Genomic DNA, 19,362 nt, shown 5'->3' with positions numbered 1-19,362 from the left:
TAATTGCAATAAAAATCTCTATATATCATGATTTGATTGTGTTTGGTGTTGATTTTTTTGTGACCATTTTCTGAAAACACATTTAATTGATGTACTGTAATTGATGTAAACAAGGAAATACGAGACATCATTTATTTACAGGTCTCACATTTTATTTGCAAAAGTTTTAACTGCAAAGCAAAAAGATATTCACAAGCAGAAAAAAAGAAAATAAATGCATATCCTAAAAAATGCACTCTCCTGCACCAGTAAAACACATCATGAACTTGGACCCTTTGATAACTGGTGGATAATGCTTGTTTTTGTGTTGGTCTTAGCTGCCCTAAAGGTAAAAATCATTCTATGTGCTACATTTCATGATTTCTTATTTTTTTTAAATTTCCTTATCAGAAGATTTTAGCAGTAATGTTAACCAAGCTTCCAGCTGGTGTAAATGATGACATGTTTAGCTTTACATCAATTATAAATGCAATAACATTTTATGTTTCTGACAACACAATTCATGGTAAAAAAAAAAAAAAAAGCACTAAGTTATATGTCAGTTCACAAACTTGATTTTGACCCAAAATGCAATAGGCATTTCAGTCATTCAGTCTAGTTTTAAACATACCCCTTTCTATCACAATGATCCTGTTTGCACATAATACTGTACATGAGTGTTTTGTGTAAATAAATTGCCAGTACTGTTCTTTGAAGAACACAGTAAAAATATAAAATAGTTAAACACTTTAGATAAACTTTGCACATGGAACATTTTTCCACTTTTTTCAAATGGAAAGTGTTGAAACTCTATTCTATTTCCTCTTTGTTTTAGTGATGTGCGGCTTACGCTTTGGTGTCCGGCTGCTCTATTACTTCATCCAGCTCCTTCACAAAGTTCCTAAGAGCATCTAGGCAACGCTGTTTGATCTCCAGCAGGTTTTTGTCTAGTGGCGCTTGCAGCATTTTATCCAAGCTGGGCTCTTTTTCCACCAGCATATTCACCACCGTGCGAAACGTCTCACAGTCCTGTCTGTAATGCTGTAAACAAAACAATCACATCAAGAATGTCATTATGTATGCAATATCATAACACAACGAATAAAAAACAAAACAAAATCAAAGCCACATTATAAAGACATAATAAATTGTTCTATTTGAATGTTATAACTGTGCCCTTATCTTAAAGGGCTGATTTGTGAGAAGGATAGCTGCAAGAATGAAAAGAAAGTCTAAAAGGCAGAAGTGAATCCTGTTCTGATCTGAAACAGTGGCACTAAGAAGGAAGCTGAGCTGAGGTGGTAGAGTTGAAGATGCTCAGGTTTATACTGAGAGAGACCAGGATGGACAGGATTAGAAATATCAGAGGGACAGCTCAGGTCGAGCAGCTTGGAGACAAAATAGAGGCACAAGTCTGGTTTGAGCAAGTGAGGAGGAGGCATAGTGGATATATTGTGCAAAGGATGTTGAATATGGAGTTGCCAAGAAGGAGGAAAAGAGGAAGGTTTATAGATGTAATGAAGGAGGACATGTGGAAGGGTTGATGTGACAGAAGAGGATGCTAGCAATAGAATGAGATTGAGACAGTTTTTTGCTGTGGTGAGTAGTAAAAAAAAAGAATATTATAGTCTTTGATTCTTTTTTTTCTCGTTGCCTCTTCAAAATAAAATCTTGAGTCTTTTGGCTTTAAAAGCAACGGATCTTTTTTTTTTTTCAAATTACAAGAAAAGCAAAGGATGTCGTTTGGATGTGTAGTTACACAATGAAATCAATGAGAACTAAGCAGCAGCATTCTTTCACACCACATTGCAACAAGCTCTCATGTCCCATAGAGATTTTACTGCCAACCCAAAAGCTATTAAGTTCTTTATTGGAGTCCCAGGTGCACGCTGACAACATCTTTATCACCTGAGGGAAAATGGCAAAATGCAAGGCCCTTCACTGACTCTGCACAGAGGTTTAGGGCTACACCAGCCTGTTAAGGAGGACTATGGGACATCAGAGTCTTCCAGAGTTCAGCCGCAATCACATCTACAATCACGGTCACTGGAGAACTTGAAACAGCCACTCTGCAGGTGATCAAGCAGCAAATATATATCAAAATACAGCCAGTGCAAAAAAAAAAAAAAAAAAATTATATCATTTCCAGCTAGTTTTCAATTTTTTTGGTTATCTCAACTATTGATAACAACTTGATCAAACAGAAGACAGTCCTTGCTCAGTTTTGCACATGTCTGGAGACGTGACCTCTTTAAAGTAATGACTTAATTAAACAGTCTCAGCATCCTTATGTTAGAAGTACTACTTATCTGTGTCATGTTCAGACCACAAAGCCATTTTAGGACTGTGGGGTGTGCAGGCATTAGTTGCTGAACTAAAATTAGCCAACTGTATCTCATCTACTATTATCAGTCTGTTAAAATACAATAAAACACACACCATCAGCTTTGCTAACTTTGAAAAGAAAAAATGCTGCCTGTCAACTTAAATCAGTGTCCGTGCTTAAACAGAAAGTGAGGTTAACCGGTTAAACACTATATTCCAGGGTTCAGTCAGTGCTGGGGAAATTAAAAACCACAGCTGCTGTTTCTTTGCCTAGATACATATCATGTAATGTCAGGCTAACTCAAAATTGTGTATCCATCAGTCTGAAGCATTTAGAAATTTACTGCCATAACCTAACCTTACCCGCTGAGAAAGTTATGTGTCTCCAATATGTAATTTGCTAAATCGTTTAACTGTCATTATTGTAAATCTAGAATATTTAAAAAATATAAATTTACCACAGTCAAAATCTGAGAGGGAGTTGAGCCAGGTGGGGCTTTAAACACGCGGAAAAGGTCAAAGAAACAAGAATAACATTCACTCCTGAACAATATGGATGGAAACAGATCACCACATGGGAGCCATTTACTGTGTTTTCAAGCAAAAGAGGCTACTGAGCGAACCTGTTAGAGAGGGGAAAAAATCCCAGGCGCTGGGTCTGGTTAAAACGTTATGTGAAAATTACACACAAAACTTGGAGAGTGAAAATGAACGGTCTTCATTGTATGCTGTTCTTGATAATTACAATTAAGTTAAAAAAAAACTGCCTACAGCCTCTTTAGTTATCCTTTTTATATCATTCCTCTCTCACTTCACAGCTGAACCAGCCACAGCATGTTCAGATGCCTAATTCTCGCTTATTTGTTCATTCTCGCATCTTTAACACACCTTCTTCGCTTTAGACCATTTGAAACAAGGTTAAAGGAAAAATTAATCAAATATTAGGTGAGTAAATAACTATTATGAATGAATGTTGATGCAATATAGGTTATTATCACTGTATTTCAATATGCATTGTACACATACACACAAAGGGAAGGCTGTTTAGAATGAATCTGACAGAAATATCCCAGACTGTGGGAGATGTTTGGACTGCGGCGGATGTCTTAATGTCTGCAGATCATGTCATGTGAAATTTGCAACCCCACATAATGATAGACTTCAACCCGACCACAAGGAAGTGAGCGACTCACGACACGTGTGGCCACTAAGCTGAGGGTCAGCTTCATACAGCAACGCGTGGGCCCCTTTTCTCTGTCGACCTACAAAACCATTTGTCCTTCTAACAGTTGCAACTATTTTCTACTAACAAATTTATCTCCTAAGAAAAGATCTGTCCTCCTTGAACATTTGCACAAAGTAAAAATCATTTAGAAAAAAAGCCTGGTCCAAATGTGAGAGGAAACATGGGCTAAGTGAGACACAAACATGTGGTATAATGCCCAACGCACCAATCCCACCCCTTTAATCGCCTTCGGATTGATTTTGTTTGCCATCTTTCAAAACAAAGCCATGTCTGAGCTCTTCCCAAGTTACAGCCTTTCGTGGCAGTAATTACATTTTCACTTCATTATATCCCACAGACACTGTTTTCATGCTTGAAAGAATCAAAACAGACTTGAGAATGCTTCATTTGCTTCATTTTTCTGAAGGATTAACAACCGATGTATATGTACAACATACTGAACAACTGTGGGGAGACTATTATTTCTATAAGAAATGTTTCTATTTCGCATGAACTAATAGGAAGTGTGTTTCTGACCTCAGCATGCTCTTAATGTTGTGAGTAAAGGTTGCGGTGAGGTTCTGCCTAAGTTCCTTCTCTGGAGTGGGCGCTATGGGCTGATTTTTAAGCCTGATACTACGGGCCCACACAGGACGGACCGGAGCCCCAGGAGAAATGGCAACACTAGGGGCCTTAAGGAGGAGCCTTAAAAAGCAGGCTTCTGCCCAAATCGGATGTTTGTGGAGGTCCAGATTGTGAACATACAGACAGGAGTGTGCAGTGGAATAGTGTGTGGGGGCTGGGAAGTAAAGGCTTTGAGTGAAATTATACATACGGCTCTCACATGGATGTTTAGTGAGGCTCTGTTCAAATGAGCACTGATGCAGGCAGGGGTCCTGCATAATAAGGGAAGTAGGGTAATGACTTGAGGGCTGGTACACATTAGGGGATATTAAAAGAGCCATTTTAATCACTCAAGCTGCAAACCGGACCTCTCAATGGAGGGGCTAATAGTTGAAATGGATATGTTTCATTTGGGCTGATTGAGATGATGAATGTACTTCTAGGGAAAATCACTCCCAGGCACTTAGCTTTGGTGTGATATTGAAATATGGATGTTTTCTAAGTTTCTACTCTGTTGTTGTTATTTTACATGTTCAGACTTGTTCTGTGGTCACTTTAAAGAATAATAAACTGATCCTCTGCCCATCCGTTGCAACAGAAAAAAAAGAGAAGGAGTTATGCACTTTTAACTTAATGTTCACACACTCAGACTCTGATGGATGCAACTTGGTGTCCAGTATTTTGCTCAAGGATACTTCGACATGCAGGTTGGAGAATCCAGGGTTCGAACCACCAACCTTCTGAGAAGCACATTACCCACTCTACCTCCCAGGCCATCGCCTCCCTATGATGGCTTCAGACAGTATGTTATGGGATGCAATGAGTCACTGCATTAAATCTGTCTGTGACTGAATGAGCCTCATGCAGGGATGTCCACAAATGATTAAAACTCGTAGGAAAAAAAGCTCATTTTGAAACGACAAACATTTTTATAAAAAGAACACATTTTTTTAACCAGTGTATTGACTCAGTGGCCCGTCTCTGCTTGCTACCTGATCGGCTCATTTCGGCATTCCTTCAGAGTGACCGAGCACTATGTGGTTTTGACTGCGCCTGTGGCAGATGTTACAGTAAAGGCGCAGTTGAGGTTGCTGCCTCTCACCACGTCTTTAAATGGCAGGGTAAGCATGTGTGTGCTAATGCCAAGAGATGTACCACACTGTGTGTGGGCCGCCTGCATCCTGCAGGGCAATTCCTGCACTGCTTTAACTGGAATAGATAAGTAGTACTGTAGTGTAAAGTGATGAAGGGGATGGAAAAAGTGCAACTCCAAATAGCAGGCCGCGAGAGGCATCGCAAACTGAGGTGCTAAGCATTTTTCTGCTTACTCATCCTCTTTTTCTACAAGAAAAATATGATTCTCACATATAAGCTACAACAAGCCGAGGCATAGCTTGTACTTATTGCTCCATGACTTACAGTGATACATAAAGTCAAGCATAAAGTCACTCAAACATGTACAGCAACAGGCCACCACACATTGAGATGAACCTATTAGCACGTCCCAGCTAAAAAAAGTGGTTCAATACGTTTGGTATTTAATAACTTAAGACATCAGCTTAGTTTCTTTCCTGAACCTGTGCCTATGTCCTCTGTAACTGGCTGATCTGAGTGGTGTATAAGTCAGTCATGAGTTGGCTTTAAAAAAAGTGAGAGAAACGAGTTACAGTGAGGCGAGTCTGAAGGTTTCACTGGCCAACAGGCGGTTCAGTACCCTGAAACAATACGCAATTAAGCTAATTTCTCTATTTCCTGTAAAATCTCAGAAATATAATCTCACCCTTTTAAGGTCAAAAAGATTTTAGTTGATGTCGTATTAAAGACCCAGTGATATGATGAATGAATAATGAAGGGTCAGCCTGAGCAAAGAGCCATATAGGTAGTTGTGGTTACCCTTAGTTACATTATCCAAAGCAACATATAAAGTAAAGTGAATTCACAGAAGGTAGACAGTTTCATGGAGGAAATTACTACCGTCTCAATTTCCAGAGCCTTCGCCTTAATGGCCTCCAACCGGCGAGCCTTGATGTCCTGCTCTGGTGTCAGCTTTGGCTCCATGCTGGCAGCCGCCGCCTCTTCCGACTCCGCTGCAGATGCTGAAGTTTTTTCCTGGCGGGCCAAAGGTTAAGGGGTTAGAGCCGAGGGCACCGCGTTTAGAAACTGGCTCTGATTTCAAAGTCTTTCAAATGGAGACAACTTTGCTCTCTTACAGGTGTTGAGTTCTTGTTTTCGTGTGTGTCTAATTATGCATGCCACATGTCAACAGTAAACAGAAATGAGGTTACCAGACAGGGTATATTGCTCTGATTACAGAGATAACCTAAAGGAAACCCAACCTTAATGTCCGTGAACCAAAGAGCAAATTTTGCTTATTATTTTTACAGTAACATGCTGATGGAGCTGCCAGATTTTTGCACAATATGTTTCACCCATAATAATCCAGATGCACACTTTTTGAGTTTTCTGTTAACTGAATTGAAATCTATTACTAAAATCATCATTTATATATTCTTTATCCTCCTTATCTGAGTAATGCATCCTTAAGATTGATAGGTTTCATTAACGCATTCACAGAACTTTTATTTGGCTCAATGTCCAAGATAAACCAAAAGAATATGTAGATCGTAATGGATATAAATTGTGAAGGATTACAGCCCCGAATGCAAATATTTTCCTCTTCTGTATTTGCAATGCAATAGTACAAGTGATATTCTGTAACATCTTCTCATAGCTTGCGTTACCTGCACTTTTTCCAGCTGTTACCACATTTGTCAGTGCATTCAGTTTAAGAGCACAACTATTTGAATCTTCTCAAAAATGTTTCTTTTACCTTTGAAGAGGCTGAACTGTGAGGGGACCCTTCCACAGAGCTGCTGGGAGTGTGGCTTGTCACCAGATTGGGTTTATCTGCAGAGAAAAGTAAAATTAGAGTAAGAAAATAAGCAGATAAGCATCCTGAGATAACTATCATACATCTGACTAATGTTACACAGAGGGACCCAAAAAATACATGTTAGTACCCATAAATACATGATTTAAAATCTGGTTTTTGTTGTTGTTTAGTCTTCTTTTTCTAAAGACACCAAACTCTCCCTACTATAATGCCCAATAATGGTAAAACACCACAAAATATTTTTAAAAGATATCCTGGAGGAAAATTTGTTTTTACAGTGAGACATGAGACAGTACCTCACTTATCACAGTGAACAATTTACCACAGCCTTATGAAGCAGCTGAAAAGTATAAGTCACAGTTTTTTTAATACTCCCTTGTTGGAGTCTCCTACACAATAGTGGTCATGGAGTTCAGCTGTGCCTAAACTGAAATATTGTCGTCTTTGGCTCCAGTGTGTCTAGAAAAAAAACAAACAAAAAAACAAATAGAAGCTAGCTGTTTATTTTAATGAAGGATACTTCTCATTTTGATTTAATTGATCTGAGATGAAAGCTAATTGGTGTTTTGCTGTGGGACTATGGAGTCTCCAGATGGCACCAACTTTCGCCGCAAAAAGGTTAGATACTGCGATAATGTTGCTCAGAGCAAACAGAAAAACTACAGTGTGAAAGTCAAGCACTTATAATAATAATGAACCATGTTAAGTGCAGAGCTAGTTATAACAGCCTAAAGCTATTGTGGGCTATTACACACTCTTACATGAGCGCCAGTCTGCCATAATCCATATGCAGTTTAATGTTATAACTGCTCATATAAAAACACAGCACAAACATTCATGTAATGGAAGTAGTTTAATGCAGAATAGTTCTCATTTTTAGACTCACAGCCAAATGCTACATAAAGTAAGTGTACTTGTATTGCTTATTTCAGAATGTGAGAAAATTTGTTATATGTACCTGACAACAATTGACTGTAAAAATGTACTTGAACTAAACCTTTTGTGTTCATGACAAAGCCCAGTGTGCCCTATAATCAAACACACTTTTTGAGTACTTTGCTGTGCTGCTCTAATTAACATCCCAGATGGTAGTGGAGCAGGGAGGTGCATCTGTTTTCTCACTGTTTTATTACATTTTCAAAGGGCTGTAGAACATGAAGCTCAGCTTTTAACACATAAATACATTTAAGCCTCTCAGAAATCAAAGAAGTGGAGAAATTATTGTCCACACTTCTTGCTTTAAATTAATAACTCTGCTTGTGTCAGATCTCTTTAAAACATTCATAAATTTCACTGGCTCAGCACTGAAAATGATATTTCTGAAGCCTATAAAAGTCACAAAAGTGAAACTGAGTAAAATGACACACCCAGTGTGATTCTGAAGACAGTTTTAAGCTAGTGTATTTAATACATTCTGACTAAAAAAAGAGGTCAGGGTAGAGCCAAAGCCAAACCACCCCAAGCTAAGGGTACCCTTTTCCCAGCCTCTGAAAGTGTGTTTGGTGTTAGCCTAATTACCACCCTAACATTTTTCAGCACACCCTGACCCCACACATTACACACCACCTCTGAAAAACAGATGTTTCACCTGAAGCGGCTTAATTTGTTTAGACATTTTAATTATCTTTGTAAAATTGGGAGTGATTTCTAGTTTCACTTCAAAGGATATAACAGTTGCACAAAAAGTGCTGTATTAGGTAAGGCAACTTCACAACTCTCAACCTATCAATGGGCTTTTAGGTTTTTCTCATGCAAAATCAAAGAATGTGCTTTGTTATTAGATGTCCTACTATCTGCTGCCACACCGGGTCACACGAGCAAGTTCAACTTATAGGTCGAGGAGAAGAATTGATGTTGGACTATACACATAAAGTGGACTATGAGAAAGAGTTCAAATGCAAATGTGACGTTGAACAACCGGTGATCATCCATGTGAATATCAAGGTATTGTTTTCATAGACTGACCCTTGGTGACCAGTTCTCTCTACACACACTTCCTTTGGCATCTTTTAGCTAATCCCGCTGTGAATCTGTATGCGGGCATTATCAAAATCATTAAAATGAGCTATTTGGCATCCTCAGAGGATTTTACACTTACGCTTTTGCTGTCCCTGCTGATACGTGTAGCTTTTGTCCCCATCAGGTGAGAAGTTTTTGATGTTTGATCCGGAACGAAGAGGCGGCTGGCCTTCCCTTCTTCCAGGAGAGCGATCTCGCACAATAACTGTAGGCTGAGGGTTCCTGTACTCATCATGGTCCTTTCTATGGAGAGCAAACTAATGCCATAAATACTGGTGACCAAACAAACTGCTTACTGTATGCATAGAAAAGGATTACACAAAAGGCAAACTGGATTTCTCTTTATATAACTGATTGTAATGTATCCCACAAAGATATCCCAGATTGTGTTCATCTGGAAGTAGCACTTGGATAACAAAAAAGAAGCCACTTGGAAGAGTGACAAAATGTTTTTCCCACTGACAATGTTACATCCAGATGAACAGAATCGACTTTCTGTGGTTTCCTTATCTGAATAACTGAACATGCATCAAGACTGGATCGTAATTCATATTCCAAATTCAAGCTTTGTTTGCAAACAGTTAAGAGGATGTCAACACCCAGAAATGCACGTGAGGGCACTGACTTGGCTTTTCTGTCGCGCACTGACCTTTGAGTAGGGCCTCCCCGACCTCTGTTGCGAAAAGGGTGTCCTCGACCACTCTTTCTAAGACAGAACACAACAGGAAAAAAGGCAGATTTAAGCACTAGCAAATGAAGCAGTTTAGTTAGAAGCACATTTAACGTAATCTATGAAAGTTGAGTTCAAAATGCTGTTTTAGTTACGATTGCTGGTATTAAAAACAAATGTGCAGGTTATGCATCAGTGACTCCGTCAGATTGGTGATGGAAGCAGGAAAACTAATGAAAAAGACTTGAAAGACTCCGTGGGGTACTGATAAATTTCTGGAACTAAGGCAATCTTCCACTTTGGCAAAAGCAACTGTTGGCTGGAAAATGGACTGATTATGGTCTTCCCTCACTATGATCTGTCCTCAATTTCATGCAGCCTGTAGCTACGGTAAGAACGCACTGACACTAAATCTGTTCTTTATTTACCATTAAATACAATTTCGGAGCATTTTTGCAACATTTGATAGCCCCAGCATAATTAAATCACCATAGTTCCTTACACATCGACTTCACAATTCTCCAAACTCAAAGCTTGTGTTCAAATAACCTCCAGAACAATTTAAAGGCACCTGGCTGTCACGACCTCTGCTTGAACCCAATCCTCATCTCAAACAAAAAGCAGGTCTAACAAGGGCTCAAACTTTTACGACTCACGGCCTGTTTGAAGTAGCAGACTTAGCATGCCATTTGCCAAACACTGTCATTTTATGCCGTCCAAAACAAACATTAAAGGTAGAAAAAAGCTTGTGTATCTTATTTAGAAGTCAGAAAACAACAAAAGAGAGTAAAGCGTTTATCAGACATGCGTTCACAGACAAATGACATACATTCAAAGGTTCATGTCTGCACATGAGTGCTCTTCATTCTTATAGTCAAGAGTTAAATGTATAATTTCCAGTAAGTAATAATAGTAATTTGTATATTTATCCACGCAGGCAACTTTTAATTTAGAGAGCGACTAATTAGTGCCTGAGCTGTGTCTTTATTCCCCGTCTGCATGAGTCCTGCTCGGTCTTACGGAGCAAAGAGTACCTAGAGTTTATATCTTGTGCTGGGATTGTAAGAGTAATTTTACATTTGTCAGCTTGGCCTCGTTAGTAACCTTTACATAAAACGAATCTGACTTCCAGCTCTTTGGTAATGATGAAATGACTCAAAAAAATGAGCTGTACCTTGGCAGAACAACCAGAAGCATAAACTTTCTCTAAACTAAACACTTCATTTACACAGTTCTGATTGTGGAGCAATATTACACCAGTGCTGCTGAGGAACTGACAGAACTCTTGGCTATGCATTGTGACACAAATAGGATCAATACTGAAATTTTTAGTCATTGCAATCTTTGTTTAAAATACCCTCCTTTTCTACTCACAGAAACACCTGACAGATCCAAAGTTCACGTAAAGGCTCAGTAATTACACAAGCAAGTCAAATTAAATGGGCGTCTTCGTAATTTTACAGTTAAACAGTACAGAATTCCTTCTTTAGTTGTTGTGCAGTGGGTGAGACTGATATAAGTGGGGAATCTGGTAATTAACTGTGAAAATATTCACTTGATTTTAAAGTATTTTTTCATTAAACAAAAACTATAGATTTAGTTTAGAATTACACAGAAGGCAGGTTGTACTACATACTGTATGACCACTCTGTGCATTCTGGGTTTTTACAATTTTACCAAAATGCCTCATTTTAAAGTTCATCTACAATGTCACTGTCAGCATTTTACAAATTATGATAAATCTAACGTGGCAATCCAGCAGTGTCAGCATGAAAAAAACAGAAGGGGCAAATTTAAAAATGTGATATATGAGCTTACAATTTAAGCTGGCAAAATGCTTTTTTAATGCCAGGCATTCCTTCACAAGCTTTAAATAATATGCACCTAACAGAATTACTGCATCATACATATTCAAGATTAAATGACAACCTGAAATTATCTAATATTCATTTAGGAATATTAGGAACTTTAGGAAAATAAGGCCAGAAATTAAATAAGACCTGCTGCTCAGAGTGTCAGAGACATGTATGTGTATATGGGTGTGTGTTTGTGTGGGTGGGTGGGTGTTTAACTGTGGACAGAGTGTCCAGCTGTTTTTCCTCTCAGGGTGGGGTTGTCTGACTTAGTGAGTAGACACTAGTGGCCTTTGTCCCCTTCTGTAGCCTGGTATGACTCCTTGAAAGTGAGGCTTGGGCCTATAAACTGGTGGTATGTCGAAGTGGCCAACGAGAAAAGAGTGTCTGCTGATGTAGCTGCTAAGAAACCACTTTTAAGGAAAAGCAATAAGCAGGAGAGATTTGTTTGGGCCAAGAAACACAAAGAAAGGACATTAGACCAGGGGAAATCTGTGCTTTAATCTTATAAGTCCAAATTTGAAATCTTTAGCTCTACCCACTGTGTCTTTGTGCGACGCAGAAAAGGTGAAGGGATGGTCTCTACATGCATGGTTTCCACCATGAAATATGGAAGAGGAGGTGTGATGGTGTGGGGGTACTTTGCTGACGACACTGATGGGGATTTATTCAAAACTGAAGGTACACTGAACCAGCACGGCTACTACAGGATCCTGCAGTAATATGCCATCCCATCCGGTTTATGTTTAGTTGGGCCATCATTTATTTTTCAACAGGACAATGACCCCAAACACACCTCCAAGCTGTGTAGGGCTGTTTGACCAAGTAGGAAAGTGATGGAGTATTGCACCAGATGTGCTGGCCTTCACAGTCACCTGACCTAAACCCCATCAAGATGGTTTGGGATGAGATGGACCGCAAAGTGAAGGCAAAAGGGCCAACAAGTGCTCAGCGTCTCTGGGAACTCCTTCAAGACTCTTCGAAAACCATTTCAGATGACTGCCTCATGAAGCTCATCGAGAGAATGCCAAGGGTGTGCAAAGCAGAAATCAACGCAAAGGGTGGCTATTTTCAAGAAACTTTTTTGATGTTTTTCAAACTTTTTGTTTACTGCATAATTCCATATGTGTTCATTCATAGTTTTGATCCCTTCAGTTAGAATCTCCAAAGTAAACAGTCATGTAAATAAAGAAAAACCATGAAATGAGAAGGTGTGTTCAAACTTTTGATTGAGCTTACTTTTTAAAAGACAGAACTCTGCCACCATCTAGTGGTCAATAGAATGGATTACACAAAGAATTCATCAGAGTTGAGATCTGACACAAAGTAATGAAGACGAAATATAAAAAGCAAAAATTGTTGACAAATTGAATACCTTAAAAAAAACAAAAAGAATGAACATACTACCTTGAGCTTAACTGATGCCTCAAATCATCTTTGCTATAACACTGCTGAGAATACGGTACCTCCTGAAAAAAAGAAAAAAAATCACAATTTCAGTAACTTTAATGGCGAAAGGCCACAAATGCAGATTTAACACAACACAGATTCAGGTTTCTGAACCACACTTGCAAATCAAGTTTATCGTACACTTTGGTGGGGAGAGGAATTTCTACGGAAATTGCCCAAGTTGAGATTTTCATCAAAGCCTCGTTGATTGTTCGCTGGATAACTGCCGTCCTCAGAATAGCCTCTTCCATCATGGTAATCACGAGGACTTCCATACCATGGATCATCATTAAATCTTCTGTCTAATTCCACTCCCGGCCGTGGCATGTGGGACCTCTTTTCGACAATATTTACAACCCGCTGAACTGTCACCTGAAATAACAGCACAACACATTTGATATTTCAGAGCATACTATCCTTAATGCAGCATCAAATAGAATAAGAGAAACATGTCTAAAATTTCTGAGTGTCAAAAGACTTGGAAAGAACACTGACCTCCTAAAAAGTGGTCAAATACTCATCAACACATACATACTCTGTCTACAAGACTATAGTAATGATAACATCATAACACCAGAGATTCCTACTAATAAAATTCTTTTCACTAAATACAAATGAATTAGTCATGAAAAGCACATTCTCTCACCTCTCTTCCATCCACTGGTAAGAAGTGTTCTTCATATGCTTCTCTAATAAATGATTTTCGGCCATGTCGATATGCCACTGCAAAAAAACAACAACAAAAAAAAACATTTTAAAAAAGGGGATTAAATAGCTGTTTATCAATATAGACACTATTATAACATTGCTCTACAGTCAGCCAAAATAAAGACAACGTTTTAAAGAATGATCTTAATACATCAATGATCTCTCGTCATCACGGCCCTCACGGCCCCCCTCCTGGACCCCCTGCAGTTTGCATACAGAGCCAACAGGTCTGTAGACGACGCCATCAACATGGCCCTACACTTCATCCTGCAGCATCTGGACTCCCCAGGAACCTACGCCAGGATCCTGTTTGTGGACTTCAGCTCTGCCTTCAATACCATCCTTCCAGACCATCTCCGAGGCAAGCTTTCCCAGATGAATGTGCCTGATCCCATCTGCCGGTGGATCACTGACTTCCTGACGGACAGGAAACAGCATGTGAGGCTGGGAAAGAATGTCTCGGACTCCCGGACCATCAGCACCAGCTCCCCTCAGGGCTGTGTTCTTTCTCCCCTGCTCTTCTCCCTGTATACTAACTGCTGCACCTCCACCCACCAGTCTGTCAAGCTAATCAAGTTTGCAGATGACACCACCGTTATTGGACTCATCTCGGACGGGGATGAGTCTGCCTACAGGAGGGAGGTTGAACGTCTGGTGTCCTGGTGCAGCCACAACAACCTGGTGCTGAATGCCCAGAAGACAGTGGAGATTATTGTGGACTTCAGGAAGCACACAGCTCCACCCCCCCCCCCCCCCCCCATCATCCTGACTGACACCCCCATCACCTCTGTGGACTCATTCCACTTCCTGGGTACCACCATCACCCAGGACCTGAAGTGGGAGCCCACCATCACCTCCGTCATTAAGAAAGCCCAGCAGAGGATGTACTTCCTGAGGCAGCTGAAGAAATTCAACCTGCCAACACGGACGATGATGCAATTCTACACTGCAATCATCGAGTCCATCCTCACCTCCTCCATCACCGTGTGGTACGCTGGAGCCACTATCAGGGACAAACAGAGACTGCAGCGTGTTGTGCGCTCTGCTGAGAAGGTGATTGGCTGCAGACTCCCATCTCTGCAGGACCTGTACACCTCCAGGACACTGGGGCGTGCAGCTCGGATCTCAGCTGACCCTTCTCACCCTGGACACAGTCTGTTTGACCTGCTCCCCTCAGGCAGGAGGCTCCGGTCCATTCGCACCAGAACCTCTCGCCACAAGAACAGTTTCTTCCCCTCTGCTGTTGGACACATGAACAGTAACCGTATGACTGTTCCCACCACTAACACATGACCCTACGCTGTGTTCACTGCATCATTCCATGTTTGGCACTGATCACCACCTGCACTCATGTATATATCATGTATATATCTATCTATCTACTTAGCACTTTTAATTCTTATTCTCATTTTTATTTTCATGTCTATTTAAGCTTAATTTATAACAGTATTTATAACAGTATGTTTGCACTGAAGCACCGCAGCAATTTCCTAATGTTGTAAACCCGCTCAACATTTGGCAATAAAACCCTTTCTGATTCTGATTCTGATCAGAGATATTCTACTCTTTATGTAAGGCAGGGGAAAAAAGGTTTGATGATTACACACACGATTCTTTCACTACTCCTCTTAAACTCAGGGAACCCAGCCTGTAGACAACCCTTATCAGGTAGTGTGATATGAACAGGATATAGAAAACTAAAATTTTAAATTTTACTTTCTGAGCCCCGTTTTGCTGTTAGACACGAACTTTTCGGGTCATTTATGTGTGTGACATTGGAAGGATATCCAAGGGAAGGAGACAAACTGAGAAAAACCTTACTGCCGAGAGTTGTGCTAATGCTGGCGCAGCAGAGGATGCTAGTGCATCCCCCCCCCCCCCCCCCCTCTTAATTTTTTTTTTTATGAGTCTGTTTGTTGTTGTTTTTTGTTTAGTTTTTTTCTCTGCATTTTGCATTATTGTATGCTTTGCATTCAAACCTTTGTCTAATAAAAAGACTTTTGATAGAAAAAAAAAGAAAACTGAAATGGATGCCTGATGATCTCTCAAACTATTCTAGCTAGAAAAACTAGACTAGAACAAAAACTTCACTTCATGGTGTTTTGTGAGTTCTCAAAAGTGATGTTCTTGGCACAGACATCATTTCAAGCAGACTCTACAATAGGGCTGGGCCATATTATACCGTTCACGGTAATACCGGTATAATGTTAGGCAACGATAGGAAAATGAAATATCGCGATAGAATGGGAGTAAAACGCGCATGCGCAGTGCCTTTGTTTTCATACGCACATGGCCGATTGTTGAGTGAAACAGATGAACCAGAATTGGTTTGTAAAAATGGTGCAACTTCCGTGATGTGGAACTGGTTTGGTGTTTGTCTGTCAGATACACGACAAAGCACATTTTTTTGCAGAACATGCAAGCGGCCATTGTTATTGTCATATTTGTCGGACTAAGATGCTCTTAAATCTGGGAGTAATCTGGGTCCTAAACTCCGTACGTTTCAGGTCAAACAACACTGCAGCATCACTTAGAGTTAAAAACTGTCTAAATTCTTTCATCTTTAATAAAACGATCAGCATTGCTGCTTTACCAGGTGTAACTATGAAGTTTAACTTCCAGGCATCCATGAAAACTAAAGTTATTACATTTAACGGAGTTAGACGTTAGCAGGAAGCTAGCGGAAGTTAGCTCGCTAGTTTCGCTAGTTACCTAAGCATGATATAGCATGTTCTGACTGAGAGATTTCTGAAAAAATTCAAACGTACAGCTCTGCTATCACTTCCAACATAAATGAAGACAGGAAACTAAACAGCAGTGACGTTTGTAGGGTTACTGAAGTTGGGCTAGCTGGTATATAATGATGTGCTACGTGATCGCTAGCGACACAGCTATGTTAGCATAACATAAACAGTGAAGCTGGAGGTAACACTTTTCCACTTATAAAAGTTAACGTGAAGGTTCTTCATGGTTAGAGACAAATGCAATCGCATGGCAGGATGTTGTAAACGGACCAAACTTCAGTCAGGAGAACAACTGAGATGATCCATCCACAATATGAGGTTAGTCATTAATAGACTGCAACAACATGGGAATAGAGCAGCTGCCAGAGAATTCAACATTAATGAATCAATGGTACAGAAGTGGAGGAAGCAAGAAGAATGAGTTTAATAAAGTTTGATTTATCTGACTGCTTTGTTTCGCTTAATGTGCCTTATAATCCCGTGCACCTTATGGTCCGAAAAATACATACTGCACACTGCAGTTTAATGTTGCAAAGCACCTCTTTTTAACTTCAGTGGATATTATACATGGTTATGCTCAGGATATGTCAGCCCATTTCTACTGGAAATGCCTTTTGGTTAAACTTTCAGCAAGGAATTTGCATTTGCACTGTTACATTTTTATAAAGCTTTAATGTACATAAAAACCAGTTTCTTGTTTAAGTGAAAATAAATGGAAGGTTGTCTTTTTGCGCTAGTAATGTTGTGGAGTTGTATTTTGTCTCGCATCAATTATATCGTCGGTTATATCGTTATCGCAAATTTTCAAATATATATCGTGATAAATATTTTTGGCCATATCGCCCTGCTCTACTCTACAATATATGTCTGAAAACCACGCATGTAAACATTTAGGGTAGTTATAGCTCAGGAGGCAGAGCGAGTCTTCTGCTAATCAAAACATTGGTGAAAATAGGCTTTAAAGTCTATACTGATTCATGCAAATGTTCATTGCTTATGGATTAGATTTTATGGTTTTGATGGCCAAAGGGATGACTTATCACATAATGAGAATTTGTGCTGAAGCCTGCAGCTGCCATGCACAAGTGTCTCTCTTGTCTTCTCTCTTGTCTTTTTTTTTTAAAGACTAGAGTGCTTAAATCCAGAGATCTGATGGCTTTAAATCACTACTTGATGTTTGGCAAAATCCCATCTCATCAAACTAGAGGAAATAACAAAGGCATGTAAGTTAACACAGGGTGGCACTGTAAGTACTCTGGGATAAAACCCCAAGCTCAGCTCGAGCCTTTTGTGTGTGGAGTTTGCCTGCTCCCCCTTTACACCGGTATCCTGCCACAGTCAAGTCATCTGTTGAGTTAGTTGGAGATTAGTAAATGTGGATCTTAGAGTGTTTTGTTATCTGTAAATCTGTGTTACTCCTATTATGCCTGGCGTAATGCTCCACCCACCAGTGAATTGGTCAAGGGTTTGATAAGAGTTTAAGAAAACGGATGAGGGTCTACACAGACAGAGACAAATGAATCCATCCTTGGAAACTTAAGAGATTGAGAAACGCATAACAATATATCGCAGTCTCAAATGAACTTGCTCAGGGCACTGAACACAGTAGAAGAGCCAAAAACGTTCCCTTATGAGCTCAGATCTGTATTATAATGTACCAGTAACGCACCGAAAAGTTAGTATATTTACTTACTACCAAAAGAATGTTTTTGGTTCTCCGTCTGGTATTTTCAAGATGTTTCAGTTGCGAATGATGAACCTGTAAGAAAGAAAAAAGTATTTGGGGAAAGCAAACCATGCGAGACCACATCATAAGGCCATTTCTGTTAAATACTAAATACGTGACTCTGCCAGTTTTTTGTATTATGCTGCTCTAAATCAAGGACATAGCTGTTTTATCTATGTTATTACCAATGCTAACTAGCTAAGCTAACACATGAGGCGAGGTCTTCAGAAACTCACCAAGTAGTGATTTCTATGTCTCTCACCGCGACGTCCACATTATAGAATCCTCCTATCGCAAAAAGGCTCCCATAAATAGATACAAATTATACGAAAGTCCAAACTATTCAAAAGTAAAACCAAAACAACCCCAGCAACACTGCAAAGCACCACCCTGCACTGATTCTTGTTTTCTATTTTGAACAAATTTAATAACAACGTTCATGCCATCTCATAGCGCCACCTAGCGCGCCGGAGTATACAAATCAGAATACAATTTACGTTATATACAGTATAATAAGCCTAGTCCTACATGATAACCGTCTTTAATGGTCATTGATTTGTTTTATTCTTAAACTCTCTTCAATGTTTAATAAGAAAAATCATTTAAGCTATATTTTTGACTAAAATAAGACTAAACCAAACTTGTGACTAAAGAGTGTTTACTTAAAATGATACTACCCTTCCTTGAGTTTAAAACAGCTCCTCTTCTTACAGTAACCTCCAAAATCTCATCCTTACCAAACTCTTATATTTGTTGTTGCAAATATAACCTTCAGGACCCTACTTTCAATTAACTCTTCATTTTCATTTCATTTTCGTTTCATTGTTTTTTGAAAAGGGTTGTAAGTGTAAATGTGGATAAGTTCTAATGTTCTCAAGAAAACAACTTTTGGGTTGTTGTTTTTTTAACTCTGAAAGAGGGGACAATGGAGGTCTCCCCTCAGTTGTTATTATAATCACTTTTTTAAGTGTTGAGTTTTGAAGAAACTACTGAGATGTACATCTGAAATAATGTTTATTATTGTGTTGCTGCAGGAAACAAAATACGAGATGTATTACTTGACTTCGATGCAGCTGCTTTCATTTTGCCTTTTTTTTTAAATGTTTTTTTTATTAGTTGTGTGCATTGACTTTGCAGACTGGACGTG

At 39.4% G+C, this 19,362-nt stretch overlaps 1 protein-coding gene across 1 annotated transcript; it reads right to left on the bottom strand.

The window, feature by feature from the left end:
• Positions 1 to 543: 543 nt before the first annotated feature.
• LOC146628149 (uncharacterized) lies at positions 544 to 18,599 on the bottom strand. Its single transcript, XM_085357613.1, has 10 exons — positions 18,452 to 18,599; positions 18,183 to 18,248; positions 13,684 to 13,760; positions 13,179 to 13,409; positions 12,996 to 13,057; positions 9,715 to 9,771; positions 9,145 to 9,308; positions 6,984 to 7,060; positions 6,128 to 6,262; positions 544 to 1,020 (listed from the first exon to the last, which is right to left on the bottom strand). Coding segments are annotated over exons 2-10 (999 nt in total). The 5' UTR covers positions 18,184 to 18,248; positions 18,452 to 18,599; the 3' UTR covers positions 544 to 825.
• Positions 18,600 to 19,362: the final 763 nt, after the last annotated feature.

Source organism: Diplotaxodon limnothrissa, linkage group LG7, assembly GCF_057381915.1.
Source record: "Diplotaxodon limnothrissa isolate DT_005_m linkage group LG7, D_limnothrissa_male_GT1.1, whole genome shotgun sequence".
In the NCBI taxonomy this organism is placed as follows: domain Eukaryota; kingdom Metazoa; phylum Chordata; class Actinopteri; order Cichliformes; family Cichlidae; genus Diplotaxodon; species Diplotaxodon limnothrissa.
This window is presented reverse-complemented; position numbering and strand designations above follow the sequence as displayed.